At 42.2% G+C, this 25484-nt stretch overlaps 1 protein-coding gene across 2 annotated transcripts in view; it reads left to right on the top strand.

Moving 5' to 3' along the window:
* The window catches only part of SNX25 (sorting nexin 25), a 308205-nt gene that overhangs the window by 157097 nt on the left and 125624 nt on the right, over nt 1-25484 (top strand). For both annotated transcript variants that reach the window (XM_073642554.1, XM_073642545.1), the window contains exon 6: nt 2753-2823. In XM_073642554.1, coding sequence (XP_073498655.1) covers nt 2753-2823 — 71 coding nt within the window. The remainder of the gene's footprint in view (nt 1-2752; nt 2824-25484) is intronic.

Genomic DNA, 25484 nt, shown 5'->3' with positions numbered 1-25484 from the left:
CAATTTATTTTCTTAACCGAAACCAAATTTGGGAGGGTTTCAGCTTTCAAAAGAGTAATTTATAAAACCAATGGATGAATTTAACATCAGGTTATAAGCTTTTATTTACATAACATGGATAAGCGACATAACTTCTTTCAGAGAGTGTAGAGTCCTGATGCCTAAATCCTAACTATATCATCTGAGTCCGACTCTTGGCTGCAAAGTTCTTCCCCTGAGGGCCTCTGCCAGACATTGCCACCATCTGTTCGTCCTTGCAGATGCTACAATCCATCTTTACTGCAGAGGTTGAGCTCTGTGTGACTGACATGGCATCATTACATTGTCCTAGCACAGTAACACTGATTATTTTGCACAAAAAAATATGTTGGGCTGGGGAGACTTTGACACTGTGGCTGGAGTTTGATTGACACTTATGTTGCTCTAATGCTGTGGTTGGCTGACCATAGCCCCTTAATTGCAGACATTATCAGGCTCCCATTGTTCCTGGCTCTTTTGTCATGTTTTATTGGATTACTGCAGACATTCGGAGTAAAATGTAGTCTTCACTTATTACAGTGATCTATCAGCATTTCTTGTTGCCAGTGATTACAGCAGCTTGAATGTACTTTCTTAGGCTCTGCTGGGACCAGGGAAGTCATTGCATCCCCCTGGGCTGTAAAGGTCCTGGGGTATGTGCCTACATTAGAAACCAGTAATGTATGTTTCTATAAGAGAAAAGCTGACTGCCCAAGTGGGATAATATGCTTGAGAGTCAGTGGTTTCCTAGGGGTTTTAAGGTGGCAGCTGGACAAGTTATATGTGAAAAACAGGCTCCAGCACCGTTCATGCTGAGAGCGTTTTTTTTAATGGGCCTTGAAGTTGGATCTGGGTTTTAGGAATGGCTGGAAGAGCTGGTTGGAACTGGCCGTTCCCATCTCTCCACTTCCAGGGCTTGAGCGTCTTAACCCTCAACTGGTGAGGTGGGTTTTTTGTCATGCAACTGGTGATGTGGGGTTTCCTATACCCCAGTGTTTAGAAATCTCTTATTTTTACAGAAAATGCAAAGATCACGTTTGTTTTAATTTTTTTCTTATTGGCGATTGATTACACGAGTATAACAAATTTTTGACACCCACAAATGGATGGAAGCTAGTGAGACACGTATCCTCATACCAGCATTTTTCAATGAATGGCAGCCGAACAAAAATTCCCTGGGGTGTGGCAAACCTCACCTCACCAGTTGAGGGTTAATTAAGGCAGCTGAGCTTCCTCAGTTGAGTCTTGTGAGTGAGAGGTGAAAGACCTCTTGGTGCTGGTCTCTTTGACAGGAGTAGAGAGAGAGAGCGCTAGACAATTAAACTGTTCTGTTTTTCCTTATCCTTATTTGTATGTTGGGGAAGGTCTATTTTGCTTTCATTTTTGTGCTGGAGATTTATGGACTGTAATAAATCTACCTGTTTTGCACCAAGCAAATTTTGTGCTTGTGCTTACCCCAACGGCTGCCAGAGACACTGAACCCCTACAACATGAAGTCTAAGGCTGCGTGCCCACTATGTGTTTTTCAAGCGGTTTTGCCGCGGAATTTCTGCAGCGAAAACGCTTGGTAATACATGCCCCATGGTCCCCAATGATAATCCACATGTGCTCTGCACATGCTGCGGAAATTTCCGCTGCGGATTATCATTGCGGAAAAATACGCAGCATGTCCATTAATTTTGCGGACACGCAGCGTAATTGCTGCCATTGACTTGCATTGAAACGCTTGATATCCTCATCACTACATGTGCACATGCGGATATCAAGCGATTCAATGTGTGGATGGTACTCAGACCTGGGTACCATAGAAACTGTAAAAAAAAAAAAAAAGATTTTAAAATAAAAAATATAGATTATACTTACCTTCCGATGGCCCCCGGTCTCCATAGCGATGCGTGCGGTGTGTTGGGCGGCTCGCGGTGGTATGAGGACCTGACATGACGTCATTGAGGCATGCGACAGGTCACGCGACCGCTGACGTCGGTGGTTGCGTGACCTGTCACATGACTCAATGACGTCATCGCATGTCCTTCACACCACCGAGAGACACTGGGGAGACCGGACGGAGCGGAGAAGGAGACCGGGGGCCATCGGAAGGTAAGTATAATCTTTTATTTTTTATTTTTCACCATTCTTATACTTTTTTTTTTTTTTTTTAACTATTACTTGGTTACACTATATAAATCCATGCCGTTTGCATGGATTTATATAGTGTGACCAAGTTGTCAAGCACTTTCCAAGTGATGCTAAAATCGCTTGGAAAAGCGCTTGATAACCCGCATGCGGAAATGCATGTGAAGAACGCTTCATATCCGCTTGTCCCTGGCAGGAAAAACGCATGTACAATCCACATGTACAATCCACATGTGTTTTTCCTGCCAGGGAGAAGCGGGAAAAATATGCAGCATTTCTGCATCGTGGGCACATAGCTTTAGTCTTATGTTTCATGTTTTTTTGTTCTATATACAGAGAATAGTTCCCGCCCTCATTAGAAAGCAAATGTACCAGAGTAGAATTGCTGCTGACGAGTCCCATTTTCAGTTTTCTAGCTTTTTAGGTTCCTAAATATTACTGCTCCCATCTATAAAATTATGAAAAATTTACTTTGACAAATGTTAGTTTTGTTAGCTTCATCATAGAATCCACCGCACCATTACTAACAAATTGTTTTACTGTTCTTGAAGTACACGCAACGGTCTAAATATGTAATGTCCCTTTTCTATTGTCCCCAAAGGTATCAGATTGTTGTAGAAATAATCCAGGCCACCACTATAGGAAGTTTCCCACAGTTGAAAAGACAAAAAGGTAAGTTCCTTTTTCTTTTAATGTATTTTTTTCTGTGGACAAAAGGTGACGTCAGTGCTCCTGTGTGCGAAGGTCTGATCGTATTAATGGCTGATAGACGTGTGTGTAGATAGATAATATATGAGCTCATGATTGGCAGCTCTTCTTCAATGTCTTCAAAACCATCTCCATCTTATACCACCTAAGTAAAATTTAGAATGTGGAGAAGCGGAGTTTAGTGAAGTATTTTTGCTATTTGTTGGATGGGATTGATCGGACTGTTTTTCTCCTTTGTGTGTGGTCTCCACAGAGTGTCTGCTTATTAGGCATCCATATTCCGTTATAGGGGTCTTCACAACAGGCATGGTAGGTGTCTTTCAGCAAGAATCCTTTTACTGAGTATTTATCCTTTGAAGGCAGAGGTGAGATGTAACTCCCGTGGAAAAGTTTCATTGCAGCCGGGAATGGCCGCTATATTGAATGGGGATAAAGAAGAAACCTAGTTATGGGGAACACAGTGCACAATGGGGTGATACCCTATGGAGGGAGAGTGGGTAAATGCTGGTTGCGCTCACCTGGTGGAGTTGTGACAGGAAGAAAAACAGCTGCTGCTGCCCCGTGGCTGGTGGATATTGGATCCAGTTGGATGAAGGTGGGCTGCGCTGCTGGAGTAAAATGATTATTCAACAATGATGACTATAAGGGTTTCTTTTTATTCACGTGTTTCAACGTCGTCCATGCATCTTTATCAAGTGAAAAAACCAAATGGCCACCAGTGACTGACAGCTTTCGTTGTATAAGAGTGCTGTCAGTCACTGATAGGACTGCCCACTGGACCCAAAGTCCCCGAAAGTGCAGATGTTTAAATGATTAAAACATGGGTTATACTGGATCTTTCCTCACAAAAATCTGTAATCAGTCTGCTCAGCTCCTTCTGCTCTAGAACATGGTGCCTGCATTTTCACGGTGACAGGTTCCCTGTAACAGCTAGGAAAGTGAAGATATTAAAATATGATCAAAGGAGAATTTAAGGAGTAACATTGACTTTTTTCATTTTTATTTAATAATTTTTCCCAGCATGAAAAGTTATGAAACTTTGCACATCACTCTATTATGGAATTTGACATCATTCCTGTTTTTTTTTTTTTTTTTTTAAAAAAAGTTTCATGTAAATGGCTTCCAAATAACTGCTTTAACCCAGGTGATTTTCCTGCGTTTGGCTGCACTAATATCAGATCATACTCATTTGGAGTACAGATGCTGGCAGTGATGGGTCTATACTGGCTTCTGAGTGTTGCCTTTACCAAAACAATCTCCTGCAGCAGCTCAGCCCTGGAGTTAATGAGACGCACGTGCTAAGCTGATCCTTTCACTGCAATCATCTGTGCTCCAAATGAATATGTTCTGATATCAGTGCAGCTAAACACTGGGGAAAAGCAGAGGTTTGGAAAACACACATTTTTTTTCTACAGGAATGATGTTAGATCCCCTAATAGAATAATTTGCAATGTTTTATAACTTTCCATGCTGGACAAAATTATTAAAAACAAATATTTTTTCTCTTTAAAATTTTTGTTTCAAAAGACTTTTCAGAATACACTGATGTTTGTATACGTTAACGATAACCCGTTTTTCTGGCCTGTGTATGACTTGTACCCTGCATTTTACCAGAGTTGTTCGGTCTTAAGCTACAAGTCTGCAGTGACTCTGTGACTGCAGACTTGTGAAACCTCTCATTCTCCGGCATCGAGAGCAGCGGGCTCCTGACCACACTTATGTGATTTGCATAAATACGTTCACATACCAACTAGATGGGCACAGCCTCTCTCAATGCAATGCACGAAGCGTGCAAATTACATCACATGATCTACTGCTCCCGACGCCTGAGAATCCTCACAGTGTGCAGTGCTTGCGATGTGAGGATTCACAAGGCTGCAGTCTCTTAGTGACTGCAGACTTGTAGCCTAAGGCTGGACAACCCCTTTAAATGTGAAGATATATGCTTGTATATGTTTGCATAAGTGGCTTGTATGATGTTCTGTGTTTGCTGCATAATTGGATGAAGGTGTCCATGGATTTCCAGTGCTCGGTGACATTTTATAATGTGCCAGTGTTTAATTTCATAAAATGTGGCTATGGTGATGTAACCTGATTTATGTATTTTATTATTCAGGTTTTATTTGTGCAGTGAAATGGTTAAGCATTGCTGTTGACCACTTTGGTTGTTTTCTTGAAAAAAAGGACCATTTTGTATAAAAACCTATAATAAAATCCCAAAGTATCCTGCAGATCTCCGCTCTAATCCTTTCAATGTAACATCAGAGCTTCCCAATTCCCTTGATGTAAAATACAATACCGTATGCCTTTATAGTCCTATCTATAATCGATGGCTTCTGAATACCGGGCTCTGTGTGAATTTGGTTAGTAGAAGACTACAGATGACACCATCATTATGTACAGTTGTTCTGCAGGCACAGATGACATTGCCCAGCTCCCCTGATATCACCACTCAGGAGAATCCCATCAAAGTTTCATGAATGTCCAGAGTCAATAAGGAATAATGGCTCGCAGCTGCTTTTATGTGCGCCTCTTCTCTCGCTCCATGTTTAGCACATTGATGCCTGTTGCTTTTCCACGTATGTGCCATTTCCCATGACACAAGATGACGACATCTGGAGTAAGCTATGCTTCCAGCAGACATCTCACTCTTTTCATCCTACACGGTTATTTCCAGCAATGATGTGTGTTGTCAGTATTACCAGAGGTCTCGCTTTTCTGTCTAGCCTGTGACAAAGTCACTGGGAAAGTCCTGGAGGGGAGGTATGTTTCACTGAGGCTATTACCTTCAGCTTTTTGAAACCCAGACGTTTTGCTCCAGCACACTATGTGCTGCGAGGGCTTAAACAGCCATTTTAAAGGCTGGGCTTTTGAGAACAACCATAGAAAGGGTGGGAGGTTGTTCTCCATATCTCCACCCCAGGGTGTAGTCTTGAGGTTTAAATAGACGGCCTGCTGTGGCATTCAGTGTTCAGTATGTCTGGAGAGGCTAGCTCCAGAGAGGTGGCGTTGTACTAACCTGAACCCTTTGTTTGCTAAGCCCTGAGCGGGTGGATCCCCACTACCACAAGGACTGCTTTGTGTTACCACTTTGTTTTCCTGTTTTGCCCAAATGGCCGTATTTATGAACTCTATGTTGGTTTATGCCGCATTCTAATAAACCAATAAGAAATTTAAAGAGACCGCATTCCTTTGTCTCTACCTTTGTATGCCGCCGAGTGAGCCAATCTACTACAAGCCACATATACCATCTAGAGAGAAGGCACTGTGGTGTAGCCATTTTCGGTGGCCTGAGATATAGTACACACTAACCATTCTGCAGTGATACAGGACACCTCATCCTGGTGAAAAGACATCACTATTATTGGGCAGTAGAAGTGGTACAATGTTTAGGTAGATCTTATATGTCCTGTCAAGGTAACATTCACAAGAACGCCGCGACCCTAGGTATCCCCCACAGCATCACATTGTCACTCCTGATGTAGTATATCTTGGTGCCATCTTTTTCCAAGGTAAGTGACACACGCACAGACAATTGACCATGGTCATCTTCTGGAATTCCTCCATGTTTTGATGCTTAGATGCATATTAAAAACTTTTAGGTGTGGATAGGGGAGAGAATGGGTGGCTATGCACAATGACTTCTCTGGTTGTGGTTCCCTTATGGGTTTGCTAGTCATGGTTGGGATGTTTGGCCATCAGGTCCTGCACCCCTTTCCCTGCAATCTCCTGACTATTTGCCTTTTGTAGAACTGAAATAGACTGTACTTTCCAGTTGGGCAGCAGCCCAAGTGGATGCTGGAGCATGCAACCTCTGCCAGAACTTCCGCAAGGGTAGGCCACTGATCCCCGTGTCTCTCTTGTGGCCTTCTGGTCCGGATGGACAGGGAAAGGTCCATTGGAGACCCTGATTCTTTCGAAGTGGGCTGCAGTAGACCATATATTTTTGTTTTTTTTTGTGGAGTGGCATGCTGCATGATTTTTGTACTCCAGGTTGAAGAGCTTGATCTTGGATTCTTAAAATGGGCGGCTACTGCAATAATGAAATATTTACTCATGGAAATGTCTTTATTACAGTATATTATTCAGTGTCCTAAGACAGTGGGGTCCATGGTTTATTGTTTGGTGTGTTGTGCTGTACACCGATTATGCCCAAACAGCAAGCAGAATTGGAGCGAAGTCGCACGAGTCTAGTAATGCACTGTAGCCCTAGGTAAAGCATCCGCCACATCTTTTAATTATGTTTTTTACTGCTAGCCTTTTGACTGTGGATAAATAGTCACATTGTGACTTCATGGTGCAGCTGTTGGAGGCAGGACATGGCGCTGGAAAAGGTTCAGCACGGAAATGAAGAACTAATTAGGACATTGAGATTTGGAATATTGCATCTATAGGACACCAGCACCATTGCAGAAGGTGATACTTTTATTTCTGCAATTAATAGACAAAGCACAAAACAAGCCGATTCCAGCTGCCGATCCGTCTACAGCTGCGCTCTCACAGAGGACTTGTATCAAAGTCATTGCTGTTGTAAAACATTGCTTGCAGAACATTAGATGTTTTTTCAATGCATAAAAAAAATTTGGACCAAACAACATAGTTTAAATTGTTAGTATGTCTTTTCTGAAGCATTGTGCCATGCCTCTGTTCCTCCTGTACGAGTAACATCTGCGTGTTAGTTTGCTTTCTGTATTGAGTGTCTCTCTATGGAGTCTGGCTCTGCGAGCACTGATGGGATAGTATCAGGCGGGCAATGTTTTGAAAAGGGAAATGACAACTATCATTTCTATATTTTATTGGAAATATTAAAAACAATACAAATCAGAATCTTAACGAGATTCTTCAGAATTGTTATTTTAGCAGAGCATTTTGTAAGTGACATAGCCCTAATTAAAATTGTACCTTTAGCACCAAAATCCATTGCTGCATTTGCCAGAAATCCTTCTTTATTGAGATTTGCTTATGAGGTGCTCTGTGCACCCTGGGTGTGAATGAGTGGTTAGTTTGAATAGTCATTTTGTGCTGACAGACTCCCTTTTAAGGCTGAGTTCAAACATTTTACCCTATGTTTTAGCATGAATGTTAGATAAGCCCCCGGCGTACATGCTAAACATTTCTTTAGGGTTGCGTTAGCCCAGTGTGACCAAAAATGTCATTTTTTTTCTTCCAGTGTTTTGTAATATGATGTATTACAGCAAGGTTTAGTATTAGGACAAGGATGTCAAATTCAAACACACAGAGGACCAAAATGAAAAACTTGGACAGAGTCACGGGCCAACCAGTATACAGGATAATGGGCCCCACATAGTTCTCCATACAGAGTAATGGGCCCCACATAGTCCTTCGTACAGAATAATGGACCCCACATAGTCCTTCGTACAGAATAATGGGCCCCACATAGTCCTCCGTACAGAATAATGGGCCCCACACAGTCCTCCGTACAGAATAATGGTCCCCACACAGTCCTCCGTACAGAATAATGGTCCCCACACAGTCCTCCGTACAGAATAATGGGCCCCACACAGTCCTCCGTACAGAATAATGGGCCCCACACAGTCCTCCGTACAGAATAATGGGCCCCACACAGTCCTCCATACAGAATAATGGGCCCCCACACAGTCCTCCATACAGAATAATGGCCCCACATAGTCCTCCATACAGAATAATGGGCCCACACAGTCCTCCATACAGAATAATGGGCCCCACACAGTCCTCCATACAGAATAATGGGCCCCACACAGGGTAGCGGTTCTGGTTTTGCGGACAATATATAACCACCCTGCGAGCCATATTTGCATGCATGTATTAGGGTATGTGCTCACAGCTTCTTTTTCTTGCAGGTTCCCGAGCTAAATACGCCAAAAGAACAAACATATGCCATACAACTTGCTTTATATATGATTCAACTTTTTTTCACTTTTTTTTTAACTGCTTCAGGCTTTGAAAGCTGTGCAGTGGCTAAAGTGGTGACCTGACTATTCGTATGGCGGCTTCTATCTTAAATATGAAATTAAAATAATCATGTGGCAAAGCCGCCACTAAGTCTCCTGTGTTTTAAAAAAAAAAAAGTTTTGGATGACAGATGTTACTGTACGGCATTTGTTTAATGAATATGTCTTGAGCTTTTCAGTAGCTGCAAATGATGGATCTGTTACATACAGTAAATGCAACTATAGCCTTTGGCATTCATTGCCCATACTAAAATTTATAATGGCATCTCTTTAACAGATTTACTATGGACAGCTACTGAAAAGCGCATAGTATTTCCACCAAACACTTTCCATTAAAGTCAATGGTTGGCAGACACCATTCAGTGTATTTATAATAGTCACAGTCTACTACGTCTGGGTGTCCTCAGGCGTACGTCCTCGAAACTGATGTGCAGCAGAGCGCACCTCTTCTCTGCCTGCACCATTATAGAATATGTCCCCATCGGTGCATGCGTCCAAAACCCGTTTTGACATGTGCCGGACGGGACCACCAGACATGTACTAAACTCAATGTGAAAGCACCCTAAGGGGTTTTCCAGTCATACAAGTTAAATGTAGGCCATTAATTTCATGTGACCATAGCCTGAAACAGATGTGAGCCGACAGGTTTTCTTTCATTAGAAGTCTACTCACAGGTTTGTTTAGGAGGACCCCTGATTTGTCATGAAAATGTTCCTCACACCATTACTTCGCCTCCAGCCTGAACCTTACAGGAAAGGTTCATCATTTTATACTGCTTGTGCCAAATTCTGATCCTCCCACCTGCACAGTGCCACAGAAATCCACGGTTTAGTGGGCAAAATGTGATCACTGTAGTCTTGCTTTTCTGTTTCTCCTCGGCAGTAATGGCTGCAGAACTGGTTGTCTGCGGTTAAGGCTCATCCAGGCTAAGGACTGATGCGTTGGATGATGTTAGTCGGAGCACCAGCGTTGTAGTTGCGTATAATTTTGCTTGACCGTGCACTGCCTGTTGACATCCTCTTTGACCCCTCTTGTTCGCAAACTGTTTTACGTTTAAAGGATCCCCCTGGATATTTTTCCTCCGTCACATTATTCTCAGTATACTCTTGACACTATTGGAAGAGAAAACCTTACAAGGTCGGCAGTTTCTACAATGCAGGCCCCAGCTAAGCTAGTGCTAAGTGCCATGCCTTGTCCAAAGTCACTCAGATTTCTCAATTTTGCCTATCTAACGTGGATTCATGCTGAAAATGTGCACACTTAATTTTATTCTGCGCACTGTGTCTAATATATATACTGGAAATCTCCAGTCATCTAATAAAGTGGCAATTTTGTGAATCATACCATGCTAATTGCCCACGGCCAGCAATCTTATGCTCAGGAGCTCCTATGGACACCCCTGGTTTAAAGGGGGGGTTGTCTGGCATTTGGGTACAAGTCTGCAGTCACTCCATATGACTGCAGACTTGTGAATTCTCACAACTAGTGTTGAGCCAGTATGTTCTGTTCCGAGTATGCTCGGGCAGAGCTCCGAGTATTTATAGCTGCTCGGTGATATGGTTGAATCGCTCCCGTGTGCATGATTTGCAACTGTTTGACAGCCTTATTACATGTGAGGAATGTGTAAGAAATAGACATTTCTCACATGTAATAAAGCTGTCAAGCAGTCGCAAATCATGCACACGGGAGCGATTCAAACATATCACCGAGCAACTGTAAATACTTGGAGCTCGGCCCGAGCATACTCGGCGAAAGGGTTAACAGAACATACTCTCTCAACACTACTCACAACGCATGCACTGAGCTCTTTGAGGATTCCCTTGTGGCTGGCACCAGGAAAGGAATTTGCATAATTCTGGTCACATTCCAACTAGACGTCTCCGGCCTCACTCAATTCACTTGCATTGAGCAAGGCCATGCACGTCTAGTTGGCACATGGCTGCATGTATGGAAATCTCATTCTTGCGGTCACGCCTGCGGCTCCAGCACCAGAGGATCTTCCCAGTGTGCAGTGTGTGTGTGTGCTAGGAGGTTTCACAAGTCTGCAGTCACTCAACGTGTCTTTTCATTCCACTGCTGTAAATGGCTTCTGGTGGATTGATCATTGGTTGATCAATGGTCATAAATTAATTACAAATAGTTGCCAGTGCTAAGCAGAATTACGCTTTCTATGTATATTTTTCTTGCAATCATCTGTCCCTTTTAGAGCTTTGGGGGGTTTTTTAACCATTGTTTTTTTTTATAGCATCAGCTAATTCTGCAGCCAACAAACACAATCAGAGGAAACCCACACAAACATGGGCAGAGTTTCCAAAATCAGTCCACATTCTGGATCAACATGCTATGGGTTGAACTAGATGGACTTAGTCTTCCTTCAACCTTAAAAGCTATGTTACTATGTTACATTGTGTCCTGGTAAAGACCGCCATTCCCACACCTACTATAGTTGGTGCTCTGTTCGCTTCCATATTTGGGAATTGGTTCATTCATGAATGCTACGTACTAAATGTTCCTGACTATATCAGTCTGCTCCGTGTGGGATTCATTCGTCGTGTATCGTGAAGTGACTGGTTTTTCACTTTGACCTAAATCTATGAAACAATAACCTTTTCTGCTCACAGTTGTGGCTGGGTATTGGCTGTGTTCCTAGCTGCACAAAAAAGCACCATGTGAGCTCCTGGATCTGATCCTTTATACACACAGAACATTATTTAATTAATACATTTAACAGCTTAAAAATAGAAATACTATTAAACAAAGTTGTGACAAAAGTCATTTGTAACTGACTTGTCATCTGCATTAGGGTATGTGAACACATTGAGCATTTGTAGCAGATTTTTCTGCACCAAAAACCAGTTGGCAGGAAAAAGTGCTGCGTAAAATATTCACATATATTTTTTTAACCGTTTTGCGTGTTTTTGGTGCGTTTTTGTTTGCATTTCTTTTCCCCATGCTTTTTGGGTGAAAAACGCTAAAAGAAAAAGCATGCTTCAGATTGGGAAAAAAAAAACTCTTTGGTTCAAATTTGCAAGAAAAAATTAAGCAACATATGCTTGATTTCTGAGAGTTCAGAAATCTCATTCACTTTGAGGCTATTGTAAAACGAGCGCTTTTTACACTTGAAAAAACATGCAGGAAAAACGGGGGGAAAAAAAACGTGTGAACAAGCCCTAGTTATTTTTGTTTTTTATTTTACCATACTAATGAAGTAACTTTTTTTTTTTCTTTTTTTGTAATACAAACAGAACATGGGTGGAAAGGTATATTTGTAGAGTTTATTCATTTTTTTTTTTCACATTTCCATTCTAACCGCTGAAACACACTGTTGGAAAGTGTTTCACCTGCAAAAATTGCATTTAAAAAAAAAAATTGTAGCCATTCACAGTAAGTACTCAAAAACATTTTTTTTAGTTAAAATCATGATTTAAAATGCCGAGCAAAAACCCAGCCTAGGCTGAGTTTAGGTTAAAAAGCACCCAGTATATCAATGCCATGCATTGTAGGTGGGGTTGCTACTGCTGCTTCATAAGGGTATATGCACATGTTAAGTATCTAGTGCAGAAATTTCTGCATTTCTTGGAAGGAAAAACGCTGCTTAATTTTTGATGAATTTTACATGCGTTTTTAGTGCAGATTTATTCCCACTCATTAGTATGAGTGAAAAATGCTGAAAGAATTGAGATGCTGCAGATTTAAATCTGCAAAATCTAAGATCAAAGCAAAATGAGCATATAACCCTGCAGTAAGTAAATAGTAATAGTACATGTAAATAGCATAAGGTACTTACCGTATTTTTCGGACTATAAGACGCACTTTTTTCCTACAAAATTTTGGAGGAAAGTGGGGGGAGCATCTTATAGTCCGAATATATATGTATACTATGGCTGTGGGTGGTGGGGTGAGAGGGAGCAGTGAATATTCTTTTTCCTTAATATCGTTCACACTGTACCAGCAAGCGCGGCTCCTGCTGCGCTCGGCAGTCATCTGTGCTCGCTATTAAACCATGAATATTCACTACAACCCACTCCCATGAGTTGTAGTGAATATTCATGCTCTTTAATAGCGGCCATGTGACCGCCGGCCGCCGCAGAAACAGTGTGTGCGCTATTAGGGAAAGTGAATGGTCACTGCTCCCTACATACACAGACCGGTGTGGGAAGCAGTGACTATTCTGGCAGAGCATCTCACATGGTGAGATCAGTGTCGGCAGCTGAGCGGGACGCAGCACTGGAGCAGAGAGGAGGCGAGTATAATTGTTTTTTTTTCTTGTGTGCAGCGTGATGGGGATCAGGGGATGCCATGCATACCAGGATGAGTGAAGAGGGATGAGGGGGGCCATACATACCAGTAAGAGGGATGAGGGGTGCCATGCATACCAGGATGGGGATCAGGGGGTGCCATGCATACCAGGATGGGAGATTGGGGTGCCATGCCTACCAGGATGGGGGATATTAACAGAATTGGGGGACATCATCCCTATAACAGTGTCAGCAGCAGACCCCCTCCCCCTTTAGGCTGCGTGCACACGATGCGTTTTTCATGCGTTTATGCTGCGGAATTTCCGCAGCGGAAACTCATTAAAAACGCATGGTAATCCGCACCCCATGGTCCCCAATGGCATTCCGCAATGTCAATGCACATGCTGCGGATTTTTCCGCAGCGTTTCTGCAGCGCTCATAAATCCGCAGCATGTTCATTAATATTGCGGAAGCGCCGCCATTGACTTGCATTGAGACGCATAGAATCCCTGTCTGTACATATGCGTCTCAATGTGCGGATGGTACCCAGTTCTGGAGGAGAGAAGACTCTCATCCAGACCTGGGTACCATTGTACCTGTAAAAAAAAAAGAATAAAATAATAAATAATGTTTATATTCACCTGTCCGGCGGCCCCTGCAGCGCTTCTCCTTCCAGGACCTGAGATGACGTCGTGGTCATGTGACCGCAGGCTGTCTCGCGAGATGCCGGCAAGCCAGGAAGGAACCAGGAAGGAGTGTGACAGCACACGCGGCGGGGGATCGGGGGTAAGTATAGCTTTTATTATTTTTACGGTCACACTGTATAAATCCATGCTGTTTGCATGGATTTTTACAGTGTGACCTAGTTGTCAAGCACTTTCCAAGTGATGCTATCGCCTGGAAAGTGTTTGTCAGTCCGCATGCGGAAACACATGCGTTAACGCATGTGGGTACGCATGTGAATCCGCATGTATTCTGCAGGAAAAACGCATACACAATCTGCATGCGTTTTTTTCTGCCAGGGAGATGCAGAAATTTTCTGCTTCATTTCTGCATCGTGGGCACATAACCTAACAGTGCATCATGGCCACATTTTTAGCTTACATTTTTTTTTCCCCTCTTCTAAAACCTAGGTGCGACGTATGGTCCGGTGCGTCTTATAGTCCGAAAAATACGGTAGTTATCTTTGTTTTGATTAAAAAAAAGCATGAAAGCCATTTGACTACGACAAGATGTACCCAATCGGAATGGTCCTTTTCTCTAGTATTAAAAACTCATCTTATGTTAGCTGACCTTAATATCGATGGGGGCAGAGCAGAACAGAGGCCTGACTGTTCAGGCACATGCCCATGGGAAGCCATAGAGATGAAATGCCTAGCTCAAAACGAGGAAGCTACGTGCTTGTTTGTTCAAAGTACAAGAAACTACAGCAAAACAAAAGAAATCGGTTTGCAATATGTAGGAGCACATTCACGCTGTGGCCATTTAACATACAAAACCAAATAGAAAACAAAATGAGCATATACCCTGCAGTAAGTAAATAGTAATAGTACATATAAGTAACATAGGTTACTTGGTTAACTGTTTTGATCAAAAAAAGCGTAAAAGTCATCCGACCGCAACAAGGTGTACCCAATCGGGACGGTCAGGATTTAAATCTGCACCAAATCTGCAATTCTAAAATAAGCATTGTGTGTTTGAGACTTCAGGATTCTCATTCACTTTGCCGGCATTAGGATTAAGATTTTGTGTCAAATATGCACAGAAAAAAATGCAACAAATCCGCATTGTGTGCACAGGCCCCAAAATTCAAATCTACTTTCATCTGTATGATTAGAACTTAAATCCTAATTGCTTTCTATTTATTAATGGCTACAGAGTGAGGGTGCGTCAGTGCACTCTCAACATGGTCAAGAGCTTGCTGCGTCGTTACACTGATTTATTTTGCATCTTGGGGGCTTCACCGGCTTCTGATGGACAGCGATCACTTCCTGGAGCAAACACTAGCCACGTGCAGGCTCGCCACAAGCACACACATTCATTGTAGGCGTGCATGCCTACCTTGTGCTTCTCTCTGCGCTGGTACACCCAGACGTATAGCAAGCGATTTGAGAAAGTTGAAGAGGGAGGAGAATATTAAGCTTCTGATTTCATTGTATTATTGAATATGTGATTATCCCCACTACCAACAATGATAATATTTTAGCAGTTAATATTAAAAAAGCACCACCATATCTACATGTGTTGAACTCTGAAACTGCATGCATACAGCAGACGAAGTAAGCATTGAACATGTCACCAATTTTCAAGTCAATATTTTTCTAAAGGTGCTATTGGCATGAAATTCTCACCAGATGTCAATAACAATCCATCCAATTCACAGTCAAAGAAATGAAACCATAGATGTCCATAAATTAAGTTATGTGTAATAATGAGAAATGACACAGGGAAAGTATTGACACGCTTACTGAAATTCATTTAATACTTCATGAAAAAGCCTTTGTTGGTGATGAGTTTCAAGAGTCGTCCAGTATTGAGAAACTAGTCGCATGCATTGCTCAGGTGTGATTTTGGCCCATTCTTCCACACAAACGCTCTTCACATCCTGAAGGTTCTGTGGGCTCCTTCTATGAAAACTGAGCTGTTGTTCCTTCAATAAATGTTCTATTGGATTCGGGTCAGGTGATTGGCTGGGCCATTCTAGCAGCTTTATTTTCTTTCTCGGAAACCAATTGAAATGTCCACCCTCGTTTCATCTTCATCATCCTGGTAGATGGCAGCAGATTTTTATCAAGAATGTCTCAGTACATTTGTCCATTCATCCTTCCATCAATCATATGAAGTTTGCCAGTGCTGTATGCTGAAAAACAGCCTCACATCATGATGTTCCCACCTCCAAAATTCACTGTTGTAGTGTTTTTGGGGTGATATGCTGTTTTGGCCCCCAAACATTGTGTGTATTATGGCATCCAATGACTTCAATTTTGGTCTAATCTGACCAGAAAATATTTTCCTAGTGTTTCACAGTCTAGTCTAAATGTTGTTGAGCAAACTTTAAATGCGATTCAACATGCTTTTTGTCCAGCAATGGAGTCTAGCATGGTGAGCGTGCTTACAGGCCATAGAGATTGATTCCAGGTGTTTCCGTGGCTCTCCACAGGTGGTACTTGGCTCTTGTACAACTCTCCTGGTAATTCTTTTCACGCCTCTGTCTAGAATCTTGTGATGAACACCTGGTCGTGGCCGGTGTATGGTGAAACTATGTTCTTTCCACTTCCGGATTATGGCCCCAACAGTGCTCACTGGAACCTTCAGTAGTTTAGAAATTCTTCTGTAACCAATGCCAACATTAAGTCTTGCAACAATAAGGTGTTTTTTTTTGCAGGATGTGGCCAGGCCTCTTTAATGTTGGATGGGTGATTTGGGGCGTCTGTCCGGTGGGGGTGCACTTATATACTGCTGGGCAACCCGCCTGATCTAATAGTATGGGCGTCATCAATAGGCTGCAAACCAGACACTGCATCACACATATGTGTGACTGGCACCCTATGCAGACTCCATCGATGTGCATGTACAACTCCTTGGTCCAGATTTTAGACACAGCTGACTGTGAACAACAAACATCTTTTGCAAAATTGCGTGAAGATTTACCTTCTATTTAGAGTTTAATAATCCTCTCCTTTGTTTCAATTGACATCTCTCGTGTTGGAGCCATGATTCATGTCAGTCCACTTGGTGCAACAGCTCTCCAAGGTGTGATCACTCCTTTTTAGATGCAGACTAACGAGCAGATCTAATTTGATGCAGGTGTTCGTTTTGGAAATGAAAATTTACTGGGTGATTCCATATTTTTTTCCTCAGAATTGAGTGATTCCATAATTTTTTCCCTCTACTTGGTCTGAAAAAAATTACCCTTACTGAGTACCACATTTTTTATCTTGATTTCTTTTAGTGTTTCTTAAAGCCCTAAAGTTGCCATTTGAAATGACTTTAGTTTTGTGCCATGTCTGTGATCTGCTTTTTTTCAACAACATTAAACAACTGAATGAACATCCTCTGAGCCCGGTGATTCCATAATTTTTGTCAGGGGTTGTATAATACTACACAGCCACCCCCTCCATGAATTGGTAGGTTAGTGAGTGGCTGTCTGCATCAGTATTTTGCACATGTGGTGCCCCCGCCTTTATCATGGAAGCTTGCTGCATACTGTAGTGCATTGATAATCTGACCTGGTGTTGGTAAGGCATTATCTTTTACTGTGATGTTTTTTTGCAACAATAAGGTTGCCAATGTCTTGAGACAGCTCACTGGTTTTACCCATCATGAGATGTTTCTTGTGTGGCACTTGGTAATGAGACACCTTTTTATAGGCCATCAGTTGAACCAGCTGATATTTTTCACTAAGTGGCAAGATTGCTTTCTAATTACTGATGGATTTCAGCTGACGTCATGAGTCATGACTTTCCATGACTTTTTGCACCTCTCGTTCTTCATGTGTTCAACTCCTTTTCCCTGTGCCATTTCTCATTATTACATGTGGCATAATATATGAACATCTATGGTTTGATTTATTTACCTGTGTGGATTAGATGGCTTGTTACTGATATCTGGTGAGAATTTCATGTTGTCAATAGCATCTTTAGAAATATATTTACTTAGAAAATTGGTGACGTGTTTAATACTTATGGGCTTCATATACAGCGGGTGAAATATGTACATGTTATAATCTAGTATATTTATATTAGAACATAACATGGGCTTCATATATTTATGCAGTTTCAAAGGTCTGCAGCCAGTCAGCGATCACTTGGCATTGTTTGTTGGGATACTGGCAGGGTACACAGTGCTGAGACTTGAGAAACAGTGCTGTTCCAGAAGATAAGAGTTTAATTTATGCTGAACCCTGATACTATTAAAGGGAATCTTTGCTACCTCATCTGTGTGCAGTATAATGTAAGGACAGAGACCCCGATTCCAGCAATGTATCACTTACTGTGCTGCTTGCTGTCGTTTTGTCAAAATCCCTGTTTTATCAGCTGCAGATCTATTATTGCTCTGAATGCTGAGTTCTGTATAACCCCGCACACACTACTGGCCGCTTTCTGTGTGCACTGTGCATAGGCAGAAAGCTGCCAATTAGTGCAGTATTATACAGAGCTCATGAATATAGAGGATGACATGCTAATCTCCTGCTGATAAAATAGTGACTACATCAAAGCTACAGCAAGCAGCCCAGTAAGTGACACATCGCTGGAATCAGGGTCTTTCTCACTACATTTATGCTGCTCTCAGATTAGGTGGAAAAAACATGGTGACAGATTCCCTTTTAAAGGAGGCATTATCCAGTAGTGGGTAAACCCCTTTAAGAGGAGAAAAAAAAAACTTCTCTTGGTTTTCTGTTGTCGTACAGCCATTTCTAGATGGTGCGCGAAGTGCTTGGAAACCTAATTAGTTATAAAGGGAAACTTAATGTTAAAATCTTGATATAAGATAAAGTTATGTATTCCTATGTACCATAAGCATGGCCGCTTCGTCCATGAGGCAAGATGAGCATCTCTTCTCAGGTGGTGGACCGAGGTGACTTGCAGGTGGTGGCATTTTTCTGCCTCTCTGGAGCAAAGCTGGTCTGGTCTTTGGCAGCATTAATCTGCAAAACTCTTAACAGTATTGGGATCCTGAGGTCGCCGATACTGTTAATGGCTACGATGGAGCAGGGTGCCATCGGCAGTTACTCCAGCAGACCGTCACTATATCGCACTGCCCACGCCCATTGTGTGCCCACTTTTCTTTTTTTTGTGGTGCTATTATAAATTGTATCGGAGATTATGAAGCCATTATACTATTTATATGGCAGTCTGTTGTGTGCTGAGGCAGTATGATATGTATAGGGGGCTGTTAGCCCTCTTCACATAGTACAGTTCCCCATGGGCAATTATACTGTGTATGAAGGAGGCATATAATGTGTATAGGGGGCTGTGGGCCATTATACGATGTGTGGGGGCTTTAGAGAGGTGCCATAGTATACAGCAAGGGCCACACACTGAACATAGAGACAAGATGAGGGGCAGTACTGGTATAGGGACAGCGTAGTTGGATTCAGTGGAGAGGGGACAGCTTGAAGTAAGGAAAGTGTGGTGGTTATAGTTCATAAGGGCTGACAGTGCGGATGTTATGGTTCATAAGGGCGGATGATGTGGAGGTTATAGATCATAAGGGATGATGGTGACTTACATTTAATTGTTGAGGCTATGTACCATAAGTGGGACAGTGTGGGAGTCCTATTTTGTGCAGGGAGTACAGTTAAAAACAATTATTCAAGGGCACAGCGTAGGGCAGATATTTTTAATCAGGAGCATTATAATGACACATTTCCTATGTGTGTAGGGAGAAAAACAGGGACACATGAGCACTCCATGGGTAGTAATGTGTGTAACTAGTGAAATAGCAGGTTATGTATCAGGTGCTCACCTGGTGAGCAATACGCAAACTGCTCAGACTTCTGCTGGCTTCTGTTCAGATCATCGAATGGGTCTGTGAACACAAGTATGCAACCAGAGGTAAGGGAGGAGAAAAAGGGTGCTGAATGTTGCAAAAACCACTTTTATTTCTGGTACCAATTAAAACCAGTTCTCTTACAGGATAGAAACGCACTTGTTCAGCCATAATTTTGTTGTTACTGATGCTGTATTTCTATACTAATGATGGTTCTAGCATTGTATTTCTATACTGATGGTTGTTCTGCTGATTATATTCATGTGCTGATGGTGTTTGTGGTGCTGTATTCATGTACTAATGGTTGTTCTGGTGATGTATTCCTGTACCGATAATGGTTCTGGTGATTTTTTTTTTCCTGTACTGATGGTGGTTTTGGTGCTGTATTTCTTTATTTTATTTCTTGATTTGTTCTATATATCACAATACCGTGATATTGCAGTATAGAGTATAAATGATCAGATGATCACAGGTTCAATTCCTTTAAAGGGACTAAATGATAATGATTACCATTAAAGCAAAGCCCCAAATGGATTTCCGTTTGTTCACAGCAGGTTTAATTTACACTGTGGGCAGAGGCGACATTTCAATTTTCGCCTCAGGCAGCAGAAAAGCTAGAATTGGACCTGACTAGTTTGAGCTGATGTAAATTACATACTCCTCGTTGGCTAAAAATATCCTTCAAAACTGCAAATTTTTATCCTGCTGTAAAATATGTAGTGCAATGTACTTTGAGACAGGACTCTTCTGTTCATCCTGTAGGGTAGGAGATCTGCTATGAACAGAATTGTTTTCTTTTATTAGGTGACATTGTGTCTGTGTATGGTTTGGGTTAATATGTACGGACAGCCAGGACTGCACAGAGTATGTAAATTTATTCCTCTTAATAAACTGCGTTCATCAGTCCACTACCAGATTCCAAATGGCACATCACAACAGTGGCAAACAGATGTCACTTTCTAATAAATGGTCATCGGAAACTGTAAGTGGAATAGACATTGAGACTTTACTAATTAAATACCAAGAGCAGGTCACTTGAACATTGCTGCCTAGAGCGAGTTTTCCTGATTACTTACAAAGAAGATAATCTATACTGTGAAGTATGTTAGAGCCTGTAATAAGCAGCTGGAACACTGGAGAACAACTTCCGGAGACAATTTGCTGCTAGCATGCAAAATTTACAGAACTGAAGTGATTATCCAGTCGTGAGATCAAAAATATGTACTTACTATGTGCTGGTTATTATACCTACTAGTGAGTCACAGGCGTTCTAGAACTGGCTCCTCTCCTGATTTGTCTTTGTGTCACCTAGAATTGATTGACCATTTGACATGACCGTTCAACTAATCAGTAGGATGCGTCTCCACCGTGTGATAATGTCAGTGATGATTGGACACTGTCAGACTGTGTAGGGACACCGCTCTTTGTTCTTTAAGTTTTTATTTGGTTTTCTCAAATGAAAACATTTGTAACTTTTTATTCCAAAGACACAATCAGTTATACAATCAATAGTTGCCTTGCTACTAGGATTATTAGGTGTACAATAACCATAAAGATATGTAATGGGAGACAAAACAATGGGGGGAGAAGGATGGAATCGGAAATGGGGGCATATAATCCAGGATTTACGCTTTGAGGTGATATATATTTGCCAGAAAGGTGTCCAGAATTAGGTGAGGGACATGGCTGTTTCAATAGACGAACAATGTCATCCAGTTGTAAGGGCACATTTACACTGGCTGATTATCTGAAAACTAGCATTGTTAGATCACAATTATCAGCCAGTCTAATAGGTTGCCAATCATCCAACAAATGAGCAAAAATACTCGATAGTTGGGTGAAATCATTTTTAAGTTTGCTTGAAAATACATTTTATCAGTAGCACATCATCCTGTGTAAGTAGCACATGTGCTGCCAAGAGCAATGACAGTCTGTGCACAGGAAAGTGTAGAAGGGACGGCCTGTCTAAACAAACTATGAAACGACCGCTAATCGACTTGCAGGTAGCCAGTTGGCGGTAGTTTACCCCAGGGCTGCCACCAGGAACTACAGGGCCCCATACTGGCAACATTTTTGGGCCTCCTTGAGACTCCGCCCAGGCCCCATCCCAGCTCCACCTCCTCCCCAGCTCCACCTCCTCCCATCCAACCTTTCACCGTCCCACTGCCCACTCTCAGAAAATTTTGCACCACATCCTCACGAATCACACATTGACAGTTCCCATTGAACACCATATCGCATACATAGCCATTAGGTTTTGTTTTGGCCAAAAGATTTTATTTTTAAACCTGCCACCACGACAAGGTAGACTTTTTTGGCTAGGCCCTACTCTAGCTTACTAAACATGTCTTTACATATCCAATACTCTTTTTAGGTATATTTTTCTTTATTTTTCTTTAAGGGAATGTGTCACTCAAACATACAGTACAGACCAAAAGTTTAGACACACCTTCTCATTTAAAGATTTTTCTGTATTTTCATGACTATGAAAATTGTACATTCACACTGAAGGCATCAAAACTATGAATTAACACATGTGGAATTATATACTTAACAAAAAAGTGTGAAACAACTGAAAATATGTCTTCTAGGTTCTTCAAAGTAGCCACCTTTTGCTTTGATGACTGCTTTGCACACTCTTGGCATTCTCTTGATGAGCTTCAAGAGGTAGTCACCGGAAATGCTCTTCCAACAATCTTGAAGGAGTTCCCAGAGATGCTTAGCACTTGTTGGCCCTTTTGCCTTCACTCTGCGGTCCAGCTCACCCCAAACCATCTCAATTGGGTTCAGGTCTGGTGACTGTGGAGGCCAGGTCATCTGGCGTAGCACCCCATCACTCTCCTTCTTGGTCAAATAGCCCTTACACAGCCTGGAGGTGTGTTTAGGGTCATTGTCCTGTTGAAAAATAAATGATGGTCCAACTAAACGCAAACCGGATGGAATAGCATGCCGCTGCAAGATGCTGTGGTAGCCATGCTTGTTCAGTATGCCTTCGATTTTGAATAAATCCCCAACAGTGTCACCAGCAAAGCACACCATCACACCTCCTCCTCCATGCTTCACGGTGGGAACCAGGCATGTAGAGTCCATCCGTTCACCTTTTCTGCGTCGCACAAAGACACTGTGGTTGGAACCAAAGATCTCAAATTTGGACTCATCAGACCAAGGCACAGATTTCCACTGGTCTAATGTCCATTCCTTGTGTTCTTTAGCCCAAACAAGTCTCTTCTGCTTGTTGCCTGTCCTTGGCAGTGGTTTCCTAGCAGCTATTTTACCATGAAGGCCTGCTGCACAAAATCTCCTCTTAACAGTTGTTGAAGAGATGTGTCTGCTGCTAGAACTCTGTGTGGCATTGACCTGGTCTCTAATCTGAGCTGCTGTTAACCTGCGGTTTCTGAGGCTGGTGACTCGGATAAACTTATCCTCAGAAGCAGAGATGACTCTTGGTCTTCCTTTCCTGGGGCGGTCCTCATGTGAGCCAGTTTCTTTGTATCGCTTGATGGTTTTTGCAACTGCAATTGGGGACACTTTCAAAGTTTTCCCAATTTTTCGGACTGACTGACCTTCATTTCTTAAAGTAATAATAGGCACTCGTTTTTGTTTACTTGGCTGCTTTTTTCTTGCCATAGTACAAATTCTAACAGTCTATTCAGTAGGACTATCAGCTGTGTATCCACCTGACTTCTGCACAACACAACTGATGGTCCCAACCCCATTTAGAAGGCAAGAAATCCCACTTATTAAACCTGACAGGGCACACCTGTGAAGTGAAAACCATTTCCAGTGACTACCTCTTGAAGCTCATCAAGAGAATGCCAAGAGTGTGCAATGCTGTCATCAAACCAAAGGTGGCTACTTTGAAGAACCTAGAATATAAGACATATTTTCAGTTGTTTCACACTTTTTTGTTAAGTATATAATTCCACATGTGTTAATTCATAGTTTTGATGCCTTCAGTGTGAATGTACAATTTTCATAGTCATGAGAATACAGAAAAATGTTTAAATGAGAAGGTGTGTCCAAACTTTTTTTTTTAATTACCAATAAGACCACATGCAAGGGGCAAATACCATCACACTATGGCCAGACCACATATTACCTCCACATACAGTGGACAAATACCGCCACACCATGACCAGACCATGTATTACTACCACATAGTGTCCGAATAATAAAACATACAAGGGACAAATACCGCCATGCCATGATTGGAGTACATATTACTACCACATAGTGACCAAATAATACCACATACAGGGAACAATTACCGCCACACCATGACCAGACCACTTATTACCAACATGTAGTGACTGAATACTACAATACTGATCATTAATAAAAAAAATAAAAAAAATACTAAGTGCAATTATACACAGGAGCTCTGTACATAGTATACAGTATATAGTGTCAGTGTACAGGTAACCTACTGACTCACCAGTGATGTCTCTAGTTGAAGTCCTTCATCTTCACTTTTCTTCTTCATCCAGGGCAGACCGCCATCACTTCTTCCAGCCAGGACTCGTCTCTGCATAAAATCATACACAGTTATCTAGAGCACATTCCTCACTTTTCCCCCAACTTCTACACTATGCAGCTGAATACAAATGTGAACCCACCATTATTATATAATTAGTTATTATGCAACCCACCATTCCAAATATAAATTGTAATCCAGCAATGTTCCCCCACTAACTATAAATAGCCACTTTCCTCACCCAATAAATATTTAAATTAACTAGAACCTGTGTCCTCAATGCCCCCACTGTGTACCTCTCGCTCCCCTGATTTATTTACATGCCCCCCTCCGCTCCAATTCATTGTCATGTTCTCTTACCCCACCCTCCTCAATTCATCATTTGTTGTCCCCCACCCTCAATTTCTCATCATTTACTGTCCCCAATACTCCAATCCCAATACATCATCATTTTCTACCCCCCACCTTCAATTCATCATTATTCGCTCTCCCCACCCTCCAACTTTAATTCATCATCTGCTCACCCCAACCCCCACCTTCAATGCATCATTTGCTTCCCACAATCCCCACCTTCAATTCATTTGCTCCCTCACCGTCAATTCATCATTTGCTCCCCCACCTTCAATTCCTGATTTGCTCCCCCACCTTCAATTCCTGATTTGCTCCCCCACCTTCAATTCCTGATTTGCTCCCCCACCTTCAATTCCTGATTTGCTCCCCCACCTTCAATTCCTCATTTGCTCCCCCACCTTCAATTCCTCATTTGCTCCCCCACCTTCAATTCCTCATTTGCTCCCCCACCTTCAATTCCTCATTTGCTCCCCCACCTTCAATTCCTCATTTGCTCCCCCACCTTCAATTCCTCATTTGCTCCCCCACCTTCAATTCCTCATTTGCTCCCCCACCTTCAATTCCTCATTTGCTCCCCCACCTTCAATTCCTCATTTGCTCCCCCACCTTCAATTCCTCATTTGCTCCCCCACCTTCAATTCCTCATTTGCTCTCCCCACCCCCACCTTCAATTCCTCATTTGCTCTCCCCACCCCCACCTTCAATTCATCATTTGCTCTCCCCACCCCCACCTTCAATTCATCATTTGCTCCCCCACCTTCAATTCCTCATTTGCTCCCCCACCTTCAATTCATCATTCGCTCTCCCCACCCCCACCTTCAATTCATCATTTGCTCTCCCCACCCCCACCTTCAATTCATCATTTGCTCTCCCCACCCCTACCTTCAATTCATCATCATTTGCTCCCCCCACACCCATTTAATTAACTTTTATTAATTTAAAAAAAAAAAAAAAAAAGTTTTTCAGATTTCTAATACGATCCCCTACAGGCGAAGGTTTCCTGGCCAGTTGCGCGTATATACCAGCGCATATGCGATGGTCACAGATGAGGCGGCGGGATGATGGCCGTGTAGCTGCAGGAAGGTTCCCAGCACTGAGAGGTGCTCCGCTGCCAGGGCA

This window comes from Phyllobates terribilis, unplaced genomic scaffold (assembly GCF_046119375.1).
Source record: "Phyllobates terribilis strain yellow unplaced genomic scaffold, ASM4611937v1 Scaffold_1__5_contigs__length_1240528914, whole genome shotgun sequence".
In the NCBI taxonomy this organism is placed as follows: domain Eukaryota; kingdom Metazoa; phylum Chordata; class Amphibia; order Anura; family Dendrobatidae; genus Phyllobates; species Phyllobates terribilis.
Note: the sequence above shows the minus strand (reverse complement) of the source record. Positions and strands in the feature narration are given on the sequence as shown.